The 19,775-nt window shown below is 50.7% G+C and overlaps 1 protein-coding gene across 1 annotated transcript; it reads right to left on the bottom strand.

Annotated features, from left to right (window-relative positions):
• Nucleotides 1–1,014: 1,014 nt before the first annotated feature.
• On the bottom strand, nucleotides 1,015–17,390 carry METTL14 (methyltransferase 14, N6-adenosine-methyltransferase non-catalytic subunit). The gene is made up of 6 exons (XM_076055358.1): nucleotides 17,267–17,390; nucleotides 12,236–12,377; nucleotides 8,130–8,222; nucleotides 4,068–4,184; nucleotides 2,003–2,234; nucleotides 1,015–1,058 (listed from the first exon to the last, which is right to left on the bottom strand). Coding segments are annotated over exons 1-6 (630 nt in total). The 5' UTR covers nucleotides 17,269–17,390.
• Nucleotides 17,391–19,775: the final 2,385 nt, after the last annotated feature.

Raw genomic sequence — 19,775 nt, 5'->3', positions numbered from 1 at the left:
ACTTTAGGTTGGAATGGGGTCCTGGGTGTACACCCACCACCGGAGTGGAAGAATGGCAGGCGCATCTTACAGATGACTAGTCAATGGTCAGAGGGCGGATCAGCTCCACGGTAGGTCCTGGTGTCAAGGACATGGGCTCGCATCCGCTGGTCCGTCACTATCTAGTCCAGCAGATGTTCTTGCTTGGACCCGGCATGCATCCATAATGTTGTGTGGATGCGCCGATGCCGGAACAGCGTGTTGGTAATTACAAGCCCATGGGCTGCACAAAAATCTAGCAGCCTCCTACCGTTGTTATTGAGCTGATCTGGCCCATGCCTTGCAATTACTCCAGACCAGGTGCCAGCATCATGACCAACTCGGGCATTGAAGTCGCCCAACAAGATGACTCTATCCCGAGGGGCCACTTTAGCCAGCACCTGTGACAGGAGGTCATAGAAGGCATCTGACTCATCGGCCTTGCCTGCATCCCTCCACGGATGTTCGTCTTCGGTGGGGGCATAAGTAACCACGACCACCATTCCTCGCCTCCGGTTGATGGGAAGGCGAGCCCAAAGTAGCCTGGGGCTTACAGCTTCCCACACCTCACCGCCACGCTCCCACGCCCCCTTCATTCTTTTGTTCAGAAGAAGAACCACACTCCCTGTTGTTTGGCAGTCTGCTGCCCCGAGTAGAGGACTGTCCACCCCTCATGGTGGCAGGAGCCAGAGCCGGTCCACCGGACCTCCCGAATGCCACAGAGATCCAGGCGGTACCGGTCCAGCTCCGGACAGAGGAGCGGGTAGCCTCTCCTCCGCGGTGAGCGTTCGAACATTCCACGTGGCCACACAAAGTGGCTTTTCCGTTGTTTCTGGAGTAGCCCCGAGGGTAGGTATTCAATCTCCTGGCTCCGCCAAATTGGGGTTTTGGCCAGGAAAACGTCACGGACGCCTGTCCCCCCGGGGCCTCCGGCGCAAGCTTATTAGTTAGATATTTAACTCGTGGTTTAGTGGTAAATTATTGAAGGTGGAGGGGTTACACTAGCCCCGTGTACCCGTCCAGAGCGCCCCGTTTAGCCCCTGTGGTGGACACGGACGCCGTGAGGGGAGAGGCCAAATCGGAATTGGGCCTCTCCCCCCACAGCATTGTCCACGACAGAGTTGCCCGTCCGTCACCGCGAGGAGGTTGAGGGTCGTTTCTTCAGGAGTATTGTTATCATTCACCATCACCAACATCACCATCATCATCATCACCTACATCACCACTACCACCACCATCATCATCATCACCTACATCACCACCATCACCACCATCACCACCACCACCACCACCTACATCACCACTACCACCACCATCATCATCATCACCTACATCACCACCATCACCACCATCATCATCATCATCACCTACATCACCACCATCACCACCATCATCATCATCATCATCACCTACATCACCACTACCACCACCACCATCATCATCATCACCACCATCACCACCACCATCATCATCACCACTACCACCACCACCACCACAACCACCACCACCATCACCACCACCACCATCACCACCATCACCATCACCACCATCACCACCATCACCACCATTACCACCATCACCACCACCACCATCACCACCACCATCACCACCACCACCATCACCACCACCATCACCACCACCACCTCCACCACCACCACAACCACAACCACCACCACCACCACCACCACCCACCACAACCACCACAACCACCATCACCACCACCACAACAACAACCACCACAACCACCACCTCCACCACCACAACCACCACCACCACCACCACCCACCAGGCCTGATAGTGGAGTCCCGCCCAAACAGGTGAAGCCTCCGACGTCCGAGGCAGAAGTGCTCCACGATGTGAAAGATCTCCTCCGGCTTCTCCGGAGGCATCGAACATCCGCCACCGCCTCCGCCGCCTCCTCCGCCATCGTCGCCGCCTCCACCGCCTCCTCCTCCGTCGCCTCCTCCTCCTCCACCGCCTCCACCGCCTCCACCGCCTCCTCCACCGCCTCCTCCTCCACCGCCTCCTCCACCGCCTCCTCCACCGCCTCCTCCTCCACCGCCTCCACCGCCTCCTCCGATGCGTCCGCCCGTGCCGAGGCACGCGATGTCGTCCGACTCCTCGGCCATCAGCAAGTCGATGTCCACGTTGGCGTGGATGAAGTCGCCGTCCGTGGAGCGCCGCACGGTGCCGCGGATGCCCATCAGGCAGTGCTCCTGGCGGGTGAGGCGGTGGTGGTGGTGAGGTGAGTGAGGCGGTGGTGGCGGTGAGGTGGTGGTGAGGCGGTGAGTGAGTGGGGCGGTGGTGAGGTGGTGAGTGAGTGGGGCGGTGAGTGAGGCGGTGGTGAGTGGGGCGGTGAGGCGGTGGTGAGGTGAGTGAGGCGGTGGTGAGGCGGTGGTGAGTGGGCGAGTGGGCGGGGCGAGGGGGCGGGCGAGGCGGTGAGGCGGTGGTGGTGGTGAGGTGGTGGTGTGGTGAGGCGGTGAGTGAGTGGGGCGGTGAGTGAGGCGGTGAGTGAGGCGGTGAGTGAGTGGGGCGGTGAGGCGGTGAGTGAGGCGGTGAGGCGGTGGTGAGTGGGGCGGTGAGTGGGGCAGTGAGTGAGGCGGTGAGGCGGTGGTGAGGCGGTGGTGAGTGGGGCGGTGAGTGAGGCGGTGAGGCGGTGGTGAGGTGGCGAGGTGGTGAGCGAGGCGGTGGTGAGGTGGCGAGTGGGCGGGGCGAGGCGGTGAGGCGGTGGTGAGTGGGGCGGTGAGTGAGGCGGTGAGGTGGTGAGTGAGGCGATGAGGTGGTGACGTGGTGAGTGAGGCGGTGAGTGAGGCGGTGAGGTGGTGAGTGAGGCGATGAGGTGGTGACGTGGTGAGTGAGGTGGTGAGTGAGTGAGTGGGTGAGTGGGTGAGTGGGTGGGTGGGTGAGTGGGTGGGTGAGTGAGTGGTAAGTGAGTGAGTGAGTGAGTTGGTGAGTGAGTGGTGAGTGAGTGGTGAGTGGGTGAGTGGGTGAGTAAGTGAGTGAGTGGGTGAGTGAGTGGGTGAGTGAGTGGGTGAGTGGGTGGTGAGTGAGTGAGTGGTGAGTGGGTGAGTGAGTGGGTGAGTGAGTGGTGAGTGAGTGGTGAGTGAGTGGTGAGTGAGTGGGTGAGTGAGTGAGTGGTGAGTGAGTGGTGAGTGAGTGGTAAGTGAGTGAGTGAGTGAGTTGGTAAGTGAGTGGTGAGTGAGTGGTGAGTGGGTGAGTGGTGAGTCAGTGGTGAGTGAGTGGTGAGTGGGTGAGTGAGTGAGTGGGTGAGTGAGTGGGTGAGTGAGTGGTGAGTGAGTGGTGAGTGAGTGGTGAGTGAGTGGGTGAGTGAGTGGTGAGTGAGTTGGTAAGTGAGTGGTGAGTGAGTGGTGAGTGGGTGAGTGGTGAGTCAGTGGTGAGTGAGTGGTGAGTGGGTGAGTGAGTGAGTGGGTGTATTAGTGGGTGAGTGGGTGAGTGGTGAGTCAGTGGTGAGTGAGTGGTGAGTGGGTGAGTGAGTGAGTGGGTGTATTAGTGGGTGGTGAGTGAGTGAGTGAATGGGTGAGTGAGTGGGTGAGTGGTGAGTGGTGAGTGAGTGGTGAGTGAGTGGGTGAGTGGTGAGTGAGTGAGTGGTGAGTGGTGAGTGAGTGAGTGGTGAGTGAGTGGGTGGGTGGTGAGTGGGTGGGTGAGTGGGTGAGTGAGTGGGTGAGTGAGTGAGTGGGTGAGTGGGTGAGTGAGTGGGTGAGTGAGTGGGTGAGTGGTGAGTGAGTGGTGAGTGAGTGGTGAGTGAGTGGGTGAGTGGTGAGCGAGTGAGTGAGTGGGTGGGTGAGTGGGTGGGTGAGTGAGTGGGTGAGTGGGTGAGTGGTGAGTGAGTGAGTGAGTAGGTGGGTGAGTGGGTGGGTGAGTGAGTACGTGGGTGGGTGAGTGAGTGAGTGAGTAGGGGAGTGTGTGAGTGAGTGGGTGAGTGGGTGAGTGAGTGGGTGAGTGGGTGGGTGAGTGAGTGGGTGAGTGGTGAGTGAGTGAGTGGTGAGTGAGTGGTGAGTGAGTGGTGAGTGAGTGGTGAGTGTACTCACCTTAGTTCTCTGGAACACTGCTTGAGAGTCCAGGGTCCGTGTTGAACCGGGTTTCAGTTTGTTCGTCTTGATCCAGCAGATATCTTCACAACGCCGGAATCCCCATTTACATAGACACTGCACACAGACACACACACACATAGACACACACACAGACACACACACATACACATAGACACACACACACAGACACACACACACATAGATAGACACACACATAGACACACACACACACACTTAAGACACACACAGATAGACACACACACAGACACACACATAGACACACACACAGACACACACACAGATAGACACACACACAGACACACACACAGATAGACACACACACACACAGACACATACATATACACACACAGATAGACACACACACACACACACATAGACACACACACACACATATACACACACACACAGACACACACACATAGACACATACACAGATAGACACACACACATAGACACACACACTTAGACACACACACAGATAGACACTGCACATAGACACACACACAGATAGACACACACACAGACACACACATAGACACACACGTAGACACACACACACACATAGACACACACACACTTAGACACACACATAGACACACACACAGACACACACACACATATACACACACACAGATAGACACACACACAGACACACACACAGACACACACACAGATAGACACACAGACAGACACACACACACATAGACACACACATAGACACACACACAGACACACACACATAGACACACACACAGACACACACACACACACATAGACACACACACACATACACACACACATAGACACACACACACATTGACACACACACACACATAGACACAGACACATACATAGACACACACACAGACACACACACATAGACACACACACATAGACACACACATAGACACACACACAGATAGACACACACACAGACACACACACATATACACACACAGTCACACACATAGACAAACACATAGACACACACACATATACACACACGTAGACACACACACACAGACACACACACACTTAGACACACACACACACACATAGACACACACACGCACTTAGACACAGACACATAGACACTGCACACATACACACACATACACTTAGACACACACACATAGACACACACACACATAGACACACACACATAGACACACACAGACACACACACACATAGACACACACACACACTTAGACACACACACAGATAGACACACACACAGACACACACATAGACACACACACATATACACACACACAGATAGACACACACACAGACACACACACAGATAGACACACACACACACAGACACATACATATACACACACAGATAGACACACACACACATAGACACACACACACATAGACACACACACAGATAGACACACACACACAGACACATACATATACACACACAGATAGACACACACACACACACAGACACACACACACATAGACACACACACAGATAGACACACACACAGATAGACACACACATAGACACACACACTAGACACACACACACTTAGACACACACAGATAGACACACACACAGACACACACACAGACACACACACGCACTTAGACACACAGACACACACATAGACACACATACACTTAGACACACACACATAGACACACACACAGACACACACATAGACACACACACAGATAGACACACACACACATAGACACACACACATAGACACACACACACATAGACAGACACACACACAGATAGACACACACACAAACACACACATAGACAGACACACACACGCACTTAGACAAAGACACATAGACACTGCACATAGACACACACACAGATAGACACACACACATAGACACACACACATATACACACACACACAGACACACACACAGACACACACACACACATAGACACACACACACTTAGACACACACACACTTAGACACACACACAGATAGACACACACACAGATAGACACACACACACATATACACACACACAGACACACACACAGATAGACACACACACATAGACACACACACAGATAGACACACACACAGACACACACATAGACACACACATAGACACACATATACACACAGACAGACACACACACAGATAGACACACACACATAGACACACACACTTAGACACAGACACAAAAACACACACACACACATAGACACACACACATAGACACACACACACATAGACACAGACACACACATATACACACACACACATAGACACACACACATAGACACACACACATAGACACACACACATACACACACACACAGACACACACATAGACACACACGCACTTAGACACAGACACACACATAGCCACACACATAGACACACACACACTTAGACACACACACTTAGACACACACACACATACTTAGAGGCGTGTAGCTGTAGTGTGGCTGTAGTGTAGCTGTAGCTGTAGTGTAGTGTAGCTGTAGTGTAGCTGTAGTGTAGTGTAGCTGTAGTGTAGCTGTAGTGTAGTGTAGCTGTAGTGTAGCTGTAGTGTAGTGTAGCTGTAGTGTAGCTGTAGTGTAGTGTAGCTGTAGCGTAGCTGTAGTGTAGTGTAGCTGTAGTGTAGCTATAGTGTAGCTGTAGTGTAGCTGTAGTGTAGCTGTAGTGTAGCTATAGTGTAGCTGTAGTGTAGTGTAGCTGTAGTGTAGCTGAAGTAGCTGTAGTGTAGCTGTAGTGTAGCTGTAGTGTAGCTGTAGCTATAGTGTAGCTGTAGCTGAAGTAGCTGTAGTGTAGCTGTAGTGTAGTGTAGCTATAGTGTAGCTGTAGCTGTAGCTATAGTGTAGCTGTAGCTGAAGTAGCTGTAGTGTAGCTGTAGTGTAGCTATAGTGTAGCTATAGTGTAGCTATAGTGTAGCTGTAGCTGAAGTAGCTGTAGTGTAGCTATAGTGTAGCTGTAGCTGAAGTGTAGCTGTAGTGTAGCTGTAGCTGAAGTAGCTGTAGTGTAGCTGTAGTGTAGCTGTAGCTGTAGTGTAGTGTAGCTGTAGTGTAGCTGTAGTGTAGCTGTAGCTATAGTGTAGCTGTAGTGTAGCTATAGTGTAGCTGTAGCTGAAGTAGCTGTAGTGTAGCTATAGTGTAGCTATAGTGTAGCTGTAGTGTAGCTATAGTGTAGCTATAGTGTAGCTGTAGCTGAAGTAGCTGTAGTGTAGCTATAGTGTAGCTGTAGTGTAGTGTAGCTATAGTGTAGCTGTAGCTGAAGTAGCTGTAGTGTAGCTGTAGTGTAGCTGTAGCTGTAGTGTAGTGTAGCTGTAGTGTAGCTGTAGCTGTAGTGTAGTGTAGCTGTAGTGTAGCTGTAGTGTAGCTGTAGTGTAGCTGTAGTGTAGTGTAGCTGTAGTGTAGCTGTAGTGTAGCTGTAGCTGTAGTGTAGTGTAGCTGTAGTGTAGCTGTAGTGTAGCTGTAGCTGAAGTAGCTGTAGTGTAGCTGTAGTGTAGCTGTAGCTGTAGTGTAGCTATAGTGTAGCTGTAGCTGAAGTAGCTGTAGTGTAGCTGTAGTGTAGCTGTAGCTGTAGTGTAGTGTAGCTGTAGTGTAGCTATAGTGTAGCTGTAGCTGAAGTAGCTGTAGTGTAGCTATAGTGTAGCTGTAGCTGAAGTAGCTGTAGTGTAGCTGTAGTGTAGCTGTAGCTGTAGTGTAGTGTAGCTGTAGTGTAGCTGTAGTGTAGCTGTAGCAGCTGTAGTGTAGTGTAGCTGTAGTGTAGCTGTACCTGTAGTGTAGCTGTAGCAGCTGTACCTGTAGTGTAGCTGTAGTAGCTGTACCTGTAGTGTAACTGTAGTGTAGCCGTAGTGTATCTGTAGCTGTAGCAGCTGTAGCTGTAGCAGCTGTAGCAGCTATAGTGTAGTGTATCTGTAGCTGTAGCAGCTGTAGCTGTAGCAGCTGTAGCAGCTATAGTGTAGTGTATCTGTAGCTGTAGCAGCTGTATCTGTAGCAGCTGTAGCAGCTATAGTGTAGTGTATCTGTAGCTGTAGCAGCTGTATCTGTAGCAGCTGTAGCTGTACCTGTCTGCCATAGTCAAGTCCATCGGACGAGCCGCACCACAGGAAGATGAAAGATCTTTGTGCAGCTATCTCCTCCACATCCAGCTGCATGATCTGGAATCATCATCATCAGTAGTAGTATCATCATCAGTAGTAGTATCATCATCAGTAGTAGTATCATCATCATCATCATCAGTAGTAGTATCATCATCATCAGTAGTAGTATCATCATCATCAGTAGTATCATCATCAGTATCATCATCAGTAGTTGTAGTATCATCATCATCAGTAGTAGTATCATCATCAGTAGTAGTATCATCATCATCATCAGTAGTAGTATCATCATCATCAGTAGTAGTATCATCATCATCAGTATCATCATCATCAGTAGTAGTATCATCATCAGTAGTAGTATCATCATCAGTAGTAGTATCATCATCATCAGTAGTAGTATCATCATCATCAGTAGTAGTATCATCATCATCAGTAGTATCATCATCATCAGTAGTAGTATCATCATCATCAGTAGTAGTATCATCATCAGTAGTAGTATCATCATCAGTAGTAGTATCATCATCATCAGTAGTAGTATCATCATCAGTAGTAGTATCATCATCATCAGTAGTAGTATCATCATCATCAGTAGTAGTATCATCATCATCAGTAGTAGTATCATCATCATCAGTAGTAGTATCATCATCAGTAGTAGTATCATCATCAGTATCATCATCAGTAGTTGTAGTATCATCATCATCAGTAGTATCATCATCATCAGTAGTAGTATCATCATCATCATCAGTAGTAGTATCATCATCATCATCAGTAGTAGTATCATCATCATCATCAGTAGTAGTATCATCATCATCAGTATCATCATCATCAGTAGTAGTATCATCATCAGTAGTAGTATCATCATCAGTAGTAGTATCATCATCATCATCAGTAGTAGTATCATCATCATCAGTAGTAGTATCATCATCATCAGTAGTATCATCATCATCAGTAGTAGTATCATCATCATCAGTAGTAGTATCATCATCAGTAGTAGTATCATCATCATCAGTATCATCATCAGTAGTATCATCATCATCAGTAGTATCATCATCATCAGTAGTAGTATCATCATCATCAGTAGTAGTATCATCATCATCAGTAGTAGTATCATCATCAGTAGTAGTAGTATCATCATCAGTAGTAGTAGTATCATCATGATCAGTAGTAGTATCATCATGATCAGCATCAGTAGTAGTACTATCATCAGTACTGAGTGTTTAAAATGTGTGAGTGAGTGACTGAGTGAGTGACTGGGTGAGTGAGTGGGTGAGTGAGTGAGTGACTGAGTGGGTGAGTGTCTGGGTGAGTGAGTGACTGAGTGTCTGGGTGAGTGAGTGACTGAGTGAGTGACTGGGTGAGTGAGTGGGTGAGTGTCTGAGTGAGTGACTGAGTGAGTGACTGAGTGACTGACTGACTGAGCGAGCGAGCGACTGAGTGGGTGAGTGACTGACTGAGTGAGCGAGTGACTGAATGACTGAGTGACTGACTGAGTGACTGACTGACTGAGTGAGCGAGTGACTGAATGACTGAGTGACTGACTGAGTGACTGACTGACTGAGTGAGTGAGTGACTGAGTGACTGACTGAGTGAGTGAGTGACTGACTGACTGAGCGACTGACTGACTGAGTGACTGACTGAGTGACTGACTGAGTGACTGACTGACTGAGTTACTGAGTGACTGAGTGAGTGACTGAGTGAGTGTCTGGGTGAGTGACTGAGTGAGTGTCTGGGTGAGTGAGTGAGTGAGTGTCTGGGTGAGTGACTGAGTGGGCGGGTGTCTGGGTGAGTGTCTGGGTGAGTGACTGAGTGAGTGTCTGGGTGAGTGTCTGGGTGAGTGACTGAGTGAGTGTCTGGGTGAGTGACTGAGTGAGTGTCTGAGTGAGTGACTGACTGAGTGACTGACTGGGTGAGTGTCTGGGTGAGTGACTGAGTGAGTGTCTGGGTGAGTGTCTGGGTGAGTGACTGAGTGAGTGACTGAGTGAGTGAGTGACTGGGTGAGTGTCTGGGTGAGTGTCTGAGTGAGTGTCTGGGTGAGTGTCTGGGTGAGTGTCTGGGTGAGTGTCTGGGTGAGTGTCTGAGTGAGTGAGTGACTGAGTGAGCGAGTGACTGAGTGAGTGAGTGACTGGGTGAGTGTCTGGGTGAGTGTCTGGGTGAGTGTCTGGGTGAGTGACTGAGTGAGTGAGTGACTGAGTGAGTGTCTGGGTGAGTGACTGAGTGAGTGACTGAGTGAGTGACTGGGTGAGTGTCTGGGTGAGTGACTGAGTGAGTGTCTGGGTGAGTGTCTGGGTGAGTGACTGAGTGAGTGACTGGGTGAGTGTCTGGGTGAGTGTCTGGGTGAGTGACTGAGTGAGTGACTGGGTGAGTGACTGGGTGAGTGTCTGAGTGAGTGTCTGGGTGAGTGTCTGGGTGAGTGTCTGGGTGAGTGACTGGGTGAGTGTCTGGGTGAGTGTCTGGGTGAGTGTCTGGGTGAGTGACTGGGTGAGTGTCTGGGTGAGTGTCTGGGTGAGTGTCTGGGTGAGTGTCTGGGTGAGTGTCTGGGTGAGTGACTGAGTGAGTGTGTGGGTGAGTGTCTGGGTGAGTGACTGAGTGAGTGTCTGGGTGAGTGTCTGGGTGAGTGACTGAGTGAGTGTCTGGGTGAGTGTCTGGGTGAGTGTCTAGGTGAGTGTCCGGGTGAGTGTCTGGGTGAGTGACTGAGTGAGTGTCTGGGTGAGTGACTGGGTGAGTGACTGAGTGAGTGACTGAGTGGGTGAGTGTCTGGGTGAGTGTCTGGGTGAGTGACTGAGTGAGTGACTGAGTGAGTGACTGACTGAGTGAGTGACTGAGTGAGTGACTGGGTGAGTGTCTGGGTGAGTGTCTCCCGCACGTCACCACCCACTCCTCACCTCCTCCCAGGTGAGTCCGTGACCTCCGATGGCTCCACCACCGCCTCTATAATATTCACTCAGAGGGGTGAGTGACTGACTGACTGACTGAGTGACTGACTGAGTGACTGACTGACTGAGTGACTGACTGACTGAGTGACTGACTGAGTGACTGACTGACTGACTGAGTGAGTGAGTGACTGAGTGTCTGGGTGAGTGAGTGAGCGAGTGAGTGACTGAGTGAGCGAGTGAGTGTCTGGGTGAGTGACTGGGTGAGTGTCTGGGTGAGTGACTGAGTGAGTGTCTGGGTGAGTGACTGGGTGAGTGTCTGGGTGAGTGTCTGGGTGAGTGACTGGGTGAGTGTCTGGGTGAGTGTCTGGGTGAGTGACTGAGTGAGTGACTGACTGACTGAATGAGTGAGTGACTGACTGAGTGTCTGGGTGAGTGACTGAGTGAGTGAGTGAGTGTCTGGGTGAGTGTCTGGGTGAGTGACTGGGTGAGTGTCTGGGTGAGTGTCTGGGTGAGTGACTGAGTGAGTGACTGAGTGAGTGTCTGGGTGAGTGTCTGGGTGAGTGTCTGGGTGAGTGACTGAGTGAGTGTCTGGGTGAGTGACTGGGTGAGTGTCTGGGTGAGTGACTGAGTGAGTGACTGACTGAATGACTGAGTGAGTGAGCGAGTGAGTGAGTGAGTGACTGAGTGACTGAATGACTGAGTGAGTGACTGAGTGAGTGAGTGACTGGGTGAGTGACTGGGTGAGTGACTGAGTGAGTGTCTGGGTGAGTGACTGAGTGAGTGTCTGGGTGAGTGTCTGGGTGAGTGACTGAGTGAGTGTCTGGGTGAGTGTCTGAGTGAGTGTCTGGGTGAGTGTCTGGGTGAGTGACTGAGTGAGTGTCTGGGTGAGTGTCTGGGTGAGTGTCTGGGTGAGTGACTGAGTGAGTGTCTGGGTGAGTGACTGAGTGGGTGAGTGACTGGGTGAGTGTCTGGGTGAGTGTCTGGGTGAGTGACTGAGTGAGTGTCTGGGTGAGTGTCTGAGTGAGTGTCTGGGTGAGTGTCTGGGTGAGTGACTGAGCGAGTGTCTGAGTGAGTGACTGGGTGAGTGACTGGGTGAGTGACTGAGTGAGTGTCTGGGTGAGTGTCTGGGTGAGTGTCTGAGTGAGTGTCTGGGTGAGTGTCTAGGTGAGTGTCTCCCGCACGTCACCACCCACTCCTCACCTCCTCCCAGGTGAGTCCGTGACCTCCGATGGCTCCACCACCACCTCTATAATATTCACTCAGAGGGGGCTCAATGAGGATCACGTCAAATTTGGCCTGCAGCGAGGACAGCGGAAAGGCCGGGAGATCGGCCTGCAAGTACCTGGGGTGAGGGGTGAGGGGTGAGGGGGGAGGTGAGGGGGGGAGAGAGTGACTCACTCACTCACTCACCCACTCACTAACCCATACACTCACCCACTCACTCACCCACTCACTCACCTACTCACTCACCCACTCACTCACTCACCCACTCACTCACCCACTCACTCACACACTCACCCACTCACTAACCCATACACTCACCCACTCACTCACCCACTCACTCACTCACCCACCCACTCACCCACCCACACACTCACCCACCCACTCACCCACCCACTGACCCACTCACTCACTCACACACTCACTCACTCACCCACTCACTAACTCACTCACCCACTCACTAACTCACTCACCCACTCACTCACACTCACCCACTCACTCACTCACCCACCCACTCACTCACCCACTCACCCACTCACTCACTCACTCACCCACCCACACACTCACTCACTCACTCACACACTCACTCACACACTCACCCACTCACTCACCCACTCACCCACTCACTCACTCACCCACACACTCACTCACTCACACACCCACTCACTCACTCACCCACACACTCACTCACTCACTCACACACTCACTCACTCACCCACTCACTCACTCACTCACCTACTCACTCACCTACTCACTCACTCACCCACCCACCCACCCACTCACCCACTCACTCACACACTCACTCACTCACCCACCCACTCACCCACACACTCACTCACTCACTCACCCACTCACTCACTCACTCACCCACTCACTCACTCACCCACTCACTCACCCACTCACTCACCCACTCACTAACCCATACACTCACCCACTCACTCACCTACTCACTCACTCACTCACCCACTCACTCACCCACCCACTCACCCACTCACTCACCTACTCACCCACCCACTCACCCACTCACTCACCTACTCACCCACTCACTCACCCACCCACTCACCCACTCACTCACCTACTCACTCACTCACCCACCCACTCACCCACACACTCACTCACTCACTCACCCACACACTCACTCACTCACTCACCCACACACTCACTCACCCACCCACTCACTCAATCACTCACTCACTCACCCACCCACTCACTCACTCACCCACCCACTCACCCACTCACTCACACACTCACTCACTCACCCACCCACTCACCCACTCACTCACTAACTCACCTACTCACTCACTCACTCACCCACTCACTCACTCACCCACCCACTCACTCACTCACTCACCCACCCACTCACTCACTCACTCACACACTCACTCACTCACCCACCCACTCACCCACTCACCCACTCACCCACTCACTCACTCACTCACCCACCCACTCACTCACTCACCCACACACTCACCCACTCACCCACTCACTCACTCACTCACCCACTCACCCACACACTCACTAACCCACACACTCACCCACACACTCACACATTCACTGACCCACACACTCACCCACACACTCACTCACTCACTAACCGACCCACTCACTCACTCAACCACTCACTTATAGAGTAGGTGAGTGAGTGAATAGGCGATTGAGTAGGTGGGTGAGTGGGTGAGTGAGTGGGTGAGTGAGTAGGTGAGTGAGTGGGTGAGTAGGTGAGCGAGTAGGTGAGCGAGTGAGCGAGTAGGTGAGTAGGTGAGTAGGTGAGTGAGTGAGCGAGTGGGTGAGTGAGTGAGTAGGTGAGTGAGTGAGTGGGTGAGTGAGTAGGTGAGTGAGTGGGTGAGTAGGTGGGTGAGTGAGTGAGTGGGTGGGTGAGTAGGTGAGTGGGTGAGTGGGTGAGTGAGTGGGTGAGTAGGTGAGTAGGTGAGCGAGTGGGTGAGTAGGTGAGTGAGTGAGCGAGTAGGTGAGCGGGTGGGTGAGTAGGTGAGTGAGTGGGTGAGTAGGTGAGTGAGTAGGTGAGTGAATGAGCGAGTAGGTGAGTAGGTGAGTGAGTGAGCGAGTGGGTGAGTGAGCGAGTGGGTGAGTGAGTGAGTAGGTGAGTGAGTGAGTAGGTGAGTGAGTGAGTAGGTGAGTGAGTGGGTGAGTAGGTGAGTGAGTGAGCGAGTGAGTGGGTGGGTGAGTAGGTGAGTAGGTGAGTGAGTAGGTGAGTGAGTGAGTAGGTGGGTGAGTGAGTAGGTGAGTGAGTGAGTGAGGAGGTGAGTGAGTGAGTAGGTGGGTGAGTGAGTGAGTAGGTGAGTGAGTGAGCGAGTAGGTGAGTGAGTGAGTGAGTAGGTGAGTGAGTGAGTGAGTAGGTGAGTGAGTGGGTGAGTAGGTGAGTGAGTAGGTGAGTGAGTGAGTGAGTAGGTGAGTGAGTAGGTGAGTGAGTGAGTGAGTAGGTGAGTGAGTGAGTGAGTAGGTGAGTGAGTGGGTGAGTAGGTGAGTGAGTAGGTGAGTGAGTGAGTGAGTAGGTGAGTGAGTAGGTGACTGACTGAGTGAGTAGGTGAGTGAGTGAGTGAGCAAGTGGGTGAGTGAGTGAGTGAGTAGGTGGGTGAGTGAGTGAGTAGGTGAGTGAGTGGGTGAGTGAGTAGGTGAGTGAGTAGGTGAGTGAGTAGGTGAGTGAGTAGGTGAGTGAGTGAGTAGGTGAGTGGGTGAGTGAGTGGGTGAGTGAGTAGGTGAGTGAGTAGGTGAGTGAGTAGGTGAGCGAGTAGGTGAGTGGATGGGTGAGTGAGTAGGTGAGTGAGTGAGTAGGTGAGTGAGTGAGTAGGTGAGTGAGTGAGTAGGTGAGTGAGTAGGTGAGTGAGTAGGTGAGTGAGTGAGTGAGTAGGTGAGTGAGTGGGTGAGTAGGTGAGTGAGTAGGTGAGTGAGTAGGTGAGTGAGTAGGTGAGTGAGTGAGTAGGTGAGTGGGTGAGTGAGTGGGTGAGTGAGTAGGTGAGTGAGTAGGTGAGTGAGTAGGTGAGTGAGTAGGTGAGTGGATGGGTGAGTGAGTAGGTGAGTGAGTGAGTAGGTGAGTGAGTGAGTAGGTGAGTGAGTGAGTAGGTGAGTGAGTAGGTGAGTGAGTAGGTGAGTGAGTGAGTGAGTAGGTGAGTGAGTGGGTGAGTGAATGAGTGAGTGAGTGGGTGAGTAGGTGAGTGAGTAGGTGAGTGAGTAGGTGAGTGGGTGAGTAGGTGAGTGAGTGAGTGAGTAGGTGAGTGAGTAGGTGAGTGAGTAGGTGAGTGAGTGAGTAGGTGAGTGAGTAGGTGAGTGAGTGAGTGAGTGAGCGAGTAGGTGAGCGAGTAGGTGAGCGAGTAGGTGAGTGAGTAGGTGAGTGAGTAGGTGAGTGAGTGAGTGAGTAGGTGAGTGAGTAGGTGAGTGAGTAGGTGAGTAGGTGACTGACTGAGTGAGTAGGTGAGTGAGTGAGTGAGCAAGTGGGTGAGTGAGTGAGTGAGTAGGTGGGTGAGTGAGTGAGTGGGTGAGTGAGTAGGTGAGTAGGTGAGTGGGTGAGTGAGTGAGTAGGTGAGCGAGTAGGTGAGTGAGTAGGTGAGTGAGTAGGTGAGTGAGTAGGTGAGTGAGTAGGTGACTGACTGAGTGAGTAGGTGAGTGAGTGAGTGAGCGAGTGGGTGAGTGAGTGAGTGAGTAGGTGGGTGAGTGAGTGAGTGGGTGAGTGAGTAGGTGAGTAGGTGAGTGGGTGAGTGAGTGAGTAGGTGAGTGAGTAGGTGAGTGAGTGAGTGGGTGAGTGAGTAGGTGAGTGAGGAGGTGAGTGAGTGAGTAGGTGGGTGAGTGAGTGAGTAGGTGAGTGAGTGAGCGAGTAGGTGAGTGAGTGAGTAGGTGAGTGAGTGAGTGAGTAGGTGAGTGAGTGGGTGAGTAGGTGAGTGAGTAGGTGAGTGAGTGAGTGAGTAGGTGACTGAGTGAGTGAGTGAGTAGGTGAGTGAGCGAGTAGGTGAGTGAGTAGGTGAGTGAGTAGGTGAATGAGTCAGTAGGTGAGTGAGTAGGTGAGTGAGTGAGTGAGTGGGTAGGTGAGTGAGTGAGTAGGTGAGTGAGTTGGTGAGTAGGTGAGTGAGTGAGTGGGTGAGTAGGTGAGTGAGTGAGTGAGTAGGTGAGTGAGTGAGTGGGTGAGTGAGTAGGTGAGGGGGTGAGTGGGTGAGTAGGTGAGTGAGTGGGTGAGTGAGTAAGTAGGTGGGTGAGGTGAGTGAGTGAGTGGGTGAGTGAGTGGGTGAGTGGGTGAGTGAGTGAGTAGGTGAGTGAGTGAGCGAGTAGGTGAGAGAGTGGGTGAGTAGGTGAGCGAGTGGGTGAGTAGGTGAGTGAGTGAGCGAGTAGGTGAGCGAGTGAGTGGGTGAGTAGGTGAGTGGGTGAGTAGGTGAGGGGGTGAGTGGGTGAGTAGGTGAGTGAGTGAGAAGGTGAGCGAGTAGGTGAGTAGCTGAGTGAGTGAGCGAATAGGTGAGTAGGTGAGTGAGTAGGTGAGCGAGTGAGTGAGTAGGTGAGTGAGTGAGTAGGTGAGTGGGTGGGTGAGTGGGTGGGTGAGTGAGTGAGTAGGTGAGTGAGTAGGTGAGTGAGTAGGTGAGTAGGTGAGTGAGTGAGCGAGTAGGTGAGTAGGTGAGTGAGTGGGTGAGTAGGTGAGTGAGTGAGTAGGTGAGTAGGTGAGTGAGTGGGTGAGTAGGTGAGTGAGTGAGCGAGTAGGTGAGTGAGTAGGTGAGTGAGTGGGTGAGTGGGTGATTGAGTAGGTGAGTGAGTAGGTGAGTGAGTAGGTGAGTGAGTGAGTGGGTGAGTGGGTGAGTGAGTAGGTGAGTGAGTAGGTGAGTGAGTAGGTGAGTAGGTGAGTGAGTGAGTGAGTAGGTGAGTGAGTGAGTGAGTAGGTGAGTGAGTGAGTGAGTAGGTGAGTGAGTAGGTGAGTGAGTGAGTAGGTGAGTAGGTGAGTGAGTGAGTGAGTAGGTGAGTGAGTGAGTAGGTGAGTGAGTAGGTGAGTGAGTAGGTGAGTGACTGAGTGAGTCTCACATGGGAGGACAGTTAGTATTAGCGATGAGTTCGTCTTTGAGACGAATTAACTCTCGGAGCTTCAGGTGAGTAGGTGAGTGAGTGAGTAGGTGAGTGAGTGAGTAGGTGAGTGAGTGAGTAGGTGAGTGAGTGAGTGAGTAGGTGAGTGAGTGAGTGAGTAGGTGAGTGAGTGAGTGAGTAGGTGAGTGAGTAGGTGAGTGAGTGAGTAGGTGAGTGAGTGAGTAGGTGATTGAGTGAGTGAGTAGGTGAGTGAGTGGGTGAGTGAGTGAGTGAGTCTCACATGGGAGGACAGTTAGTATTAGCGATGAGTTCATCTTTAAGACGAATTAACTCTCGAAGCTTCGGGTATTCCTCGAAGCGATCGGCCAGACCTGGGGAGAGAGACAGTCAGGGATGATGACGATGATGATACTGATGATGATGATGATACTGATGATGATACTGGTGATGATACTGGTGATGATTATACTGGTGATGATGATACTACTACTGATGATGATGATACTGATGATGATGATACTACTGATGATGATGATACTGATGATGATGATACTACTACTGATGATGATGATACTACTACTGATGATGATGATGATGATACTGATGATGATGATACTGATGATGATGATGATGATACTGATGATGATGATACTGATGATGATGATACTACTACTGATGATGATGATGATGATACTACTACTACTGATGATGATGATGATACTACTACTGATGATGATGATACTACTACTGATGATGATACTACTGATGATGATGATACTACTACTGATGATGATGATACTACTGATGATGATGATACTACTGATGATGATACTGATGATGATGATACTACTACTACTGATGATGATGATGCTGGTGATGATTATGATACTACAGATAATGATGATGATACTACTACTGATGATGATACTACTAATGATGATGATGATACTACTACTGATGATGATACTGATGATGATACTACTACTGATGATGATGATACTACTACTGATGATGATACTGATGATGATACTGATGATGATGATGGAACTGATGATGATACTACTACAGATGATGATGGAACTGATGATGATACTACTACTACTGATGATACTACTGATGATGATACTACTACTGATGATGATACTGATGATGATACTACTACTGATGATGATGATACTACTACTGATGATGATGATACTGATGATGATACTACTGATGATGATACTACTGATGATGATACTACTGATGATGATGATACTACTGATGATGATGATACTGATGATGATGTTGCTACTCACCAACATCACGAATAAAGTTTTGTGGTCTCTGGCCGGTGTCCACGAAGTGTTGACAGTAATCATTGTGGGGATTCAGACTCTGGGTACCCTGTGAACAGCATCACCATCAGTAGTAGTATCATCATCACCATCAGTAGTAGTATCATCATCAGTATCATCATCATCAGCATCACCATCAGTAGTATCATCATCATCAGTATCATCATCATCAGTAGTAGTATCCTCATCATCATCAGTATCATCATCTGTATCATCATCATCAGTAGTATCATCATCATCAGTAGTAGTATCCTCATCATCATCATCATCAGTAGTGGAGTGATTATTTCTGGTTGTTCTGCTCACCTTTAGAAAGGTGCTAGAATCTTTATAATCCTCCTGCTTGAATATCTCCTGCATGTCATCCTGTGGCAACATCATCATCAGTAGTAACATCATCATCAGTAGCAACATCATCATCAGTAGTATCATCATCAGTAGTAGTATCATCATCAGTAGTAGTATCATCATCATCAGTAGTAGTATCATCATCATCAATAGTAGTATCATCATCATCAGTAGTAGTATCATCATCATCAATAGTAGTATCATCATCATCAGTAGTAGTATCATCATCATCAGTAGTATCATCATCATCATCAGCAGTAATATCACCATCACCACCACCACCATCACCACCACCACCACCACCATCACCACCACCACCATCACCACCACCATCACCACCACCACCATCACCACCACCACCATCACCACCACCACCACCACCATCACCACCATCACCATCACCACCACCATCACCACCACCATCACCACCATCACCATCACCACCACCATCACCATCACCACCACCACCATCACCACCACCACCACCATCACCACCACCACCACCACCACCATCACCACCATCACCATCACCACCACCACCACCATCACCACCACCATCACCACCATCACCACCACCACCATCACCACCACCACCATCACCACCACCATCACCACCACCACCATCACCACCACCATCACCACCACCATCACCACCACCATCACCACCACCATCACCACCACCACCATCACCACCATCACCATCATCACCACCACCACCACCACCATCACCACCACCATCACCATCACCACCATCACCACCACCACCATCACCACCACCATCACCACCACCACCATCACCATCACCACCACCATCACCACCACCA

The sequence above is a fragment of the Petromyzon marinus genome, chromosome 71 (genome assembly GCF_048934315.1).
Source record: "Petromyzon marinus isolate PM22_M1 ecotype Great Lakes invasive population chromosome 71, UKy_Petmar_22M1.pri1.0, whole genome shotgun sequence".
NCBI lineage: Eukaryota > Metazoa > Chordata > Hyperoartia > Petromyzontiformes > Petromyzontidae > Petromyzon > Petromyzon marinus.
This window is presented reverse-complemented; position numbering and strand designations above follow the sequence as displayed.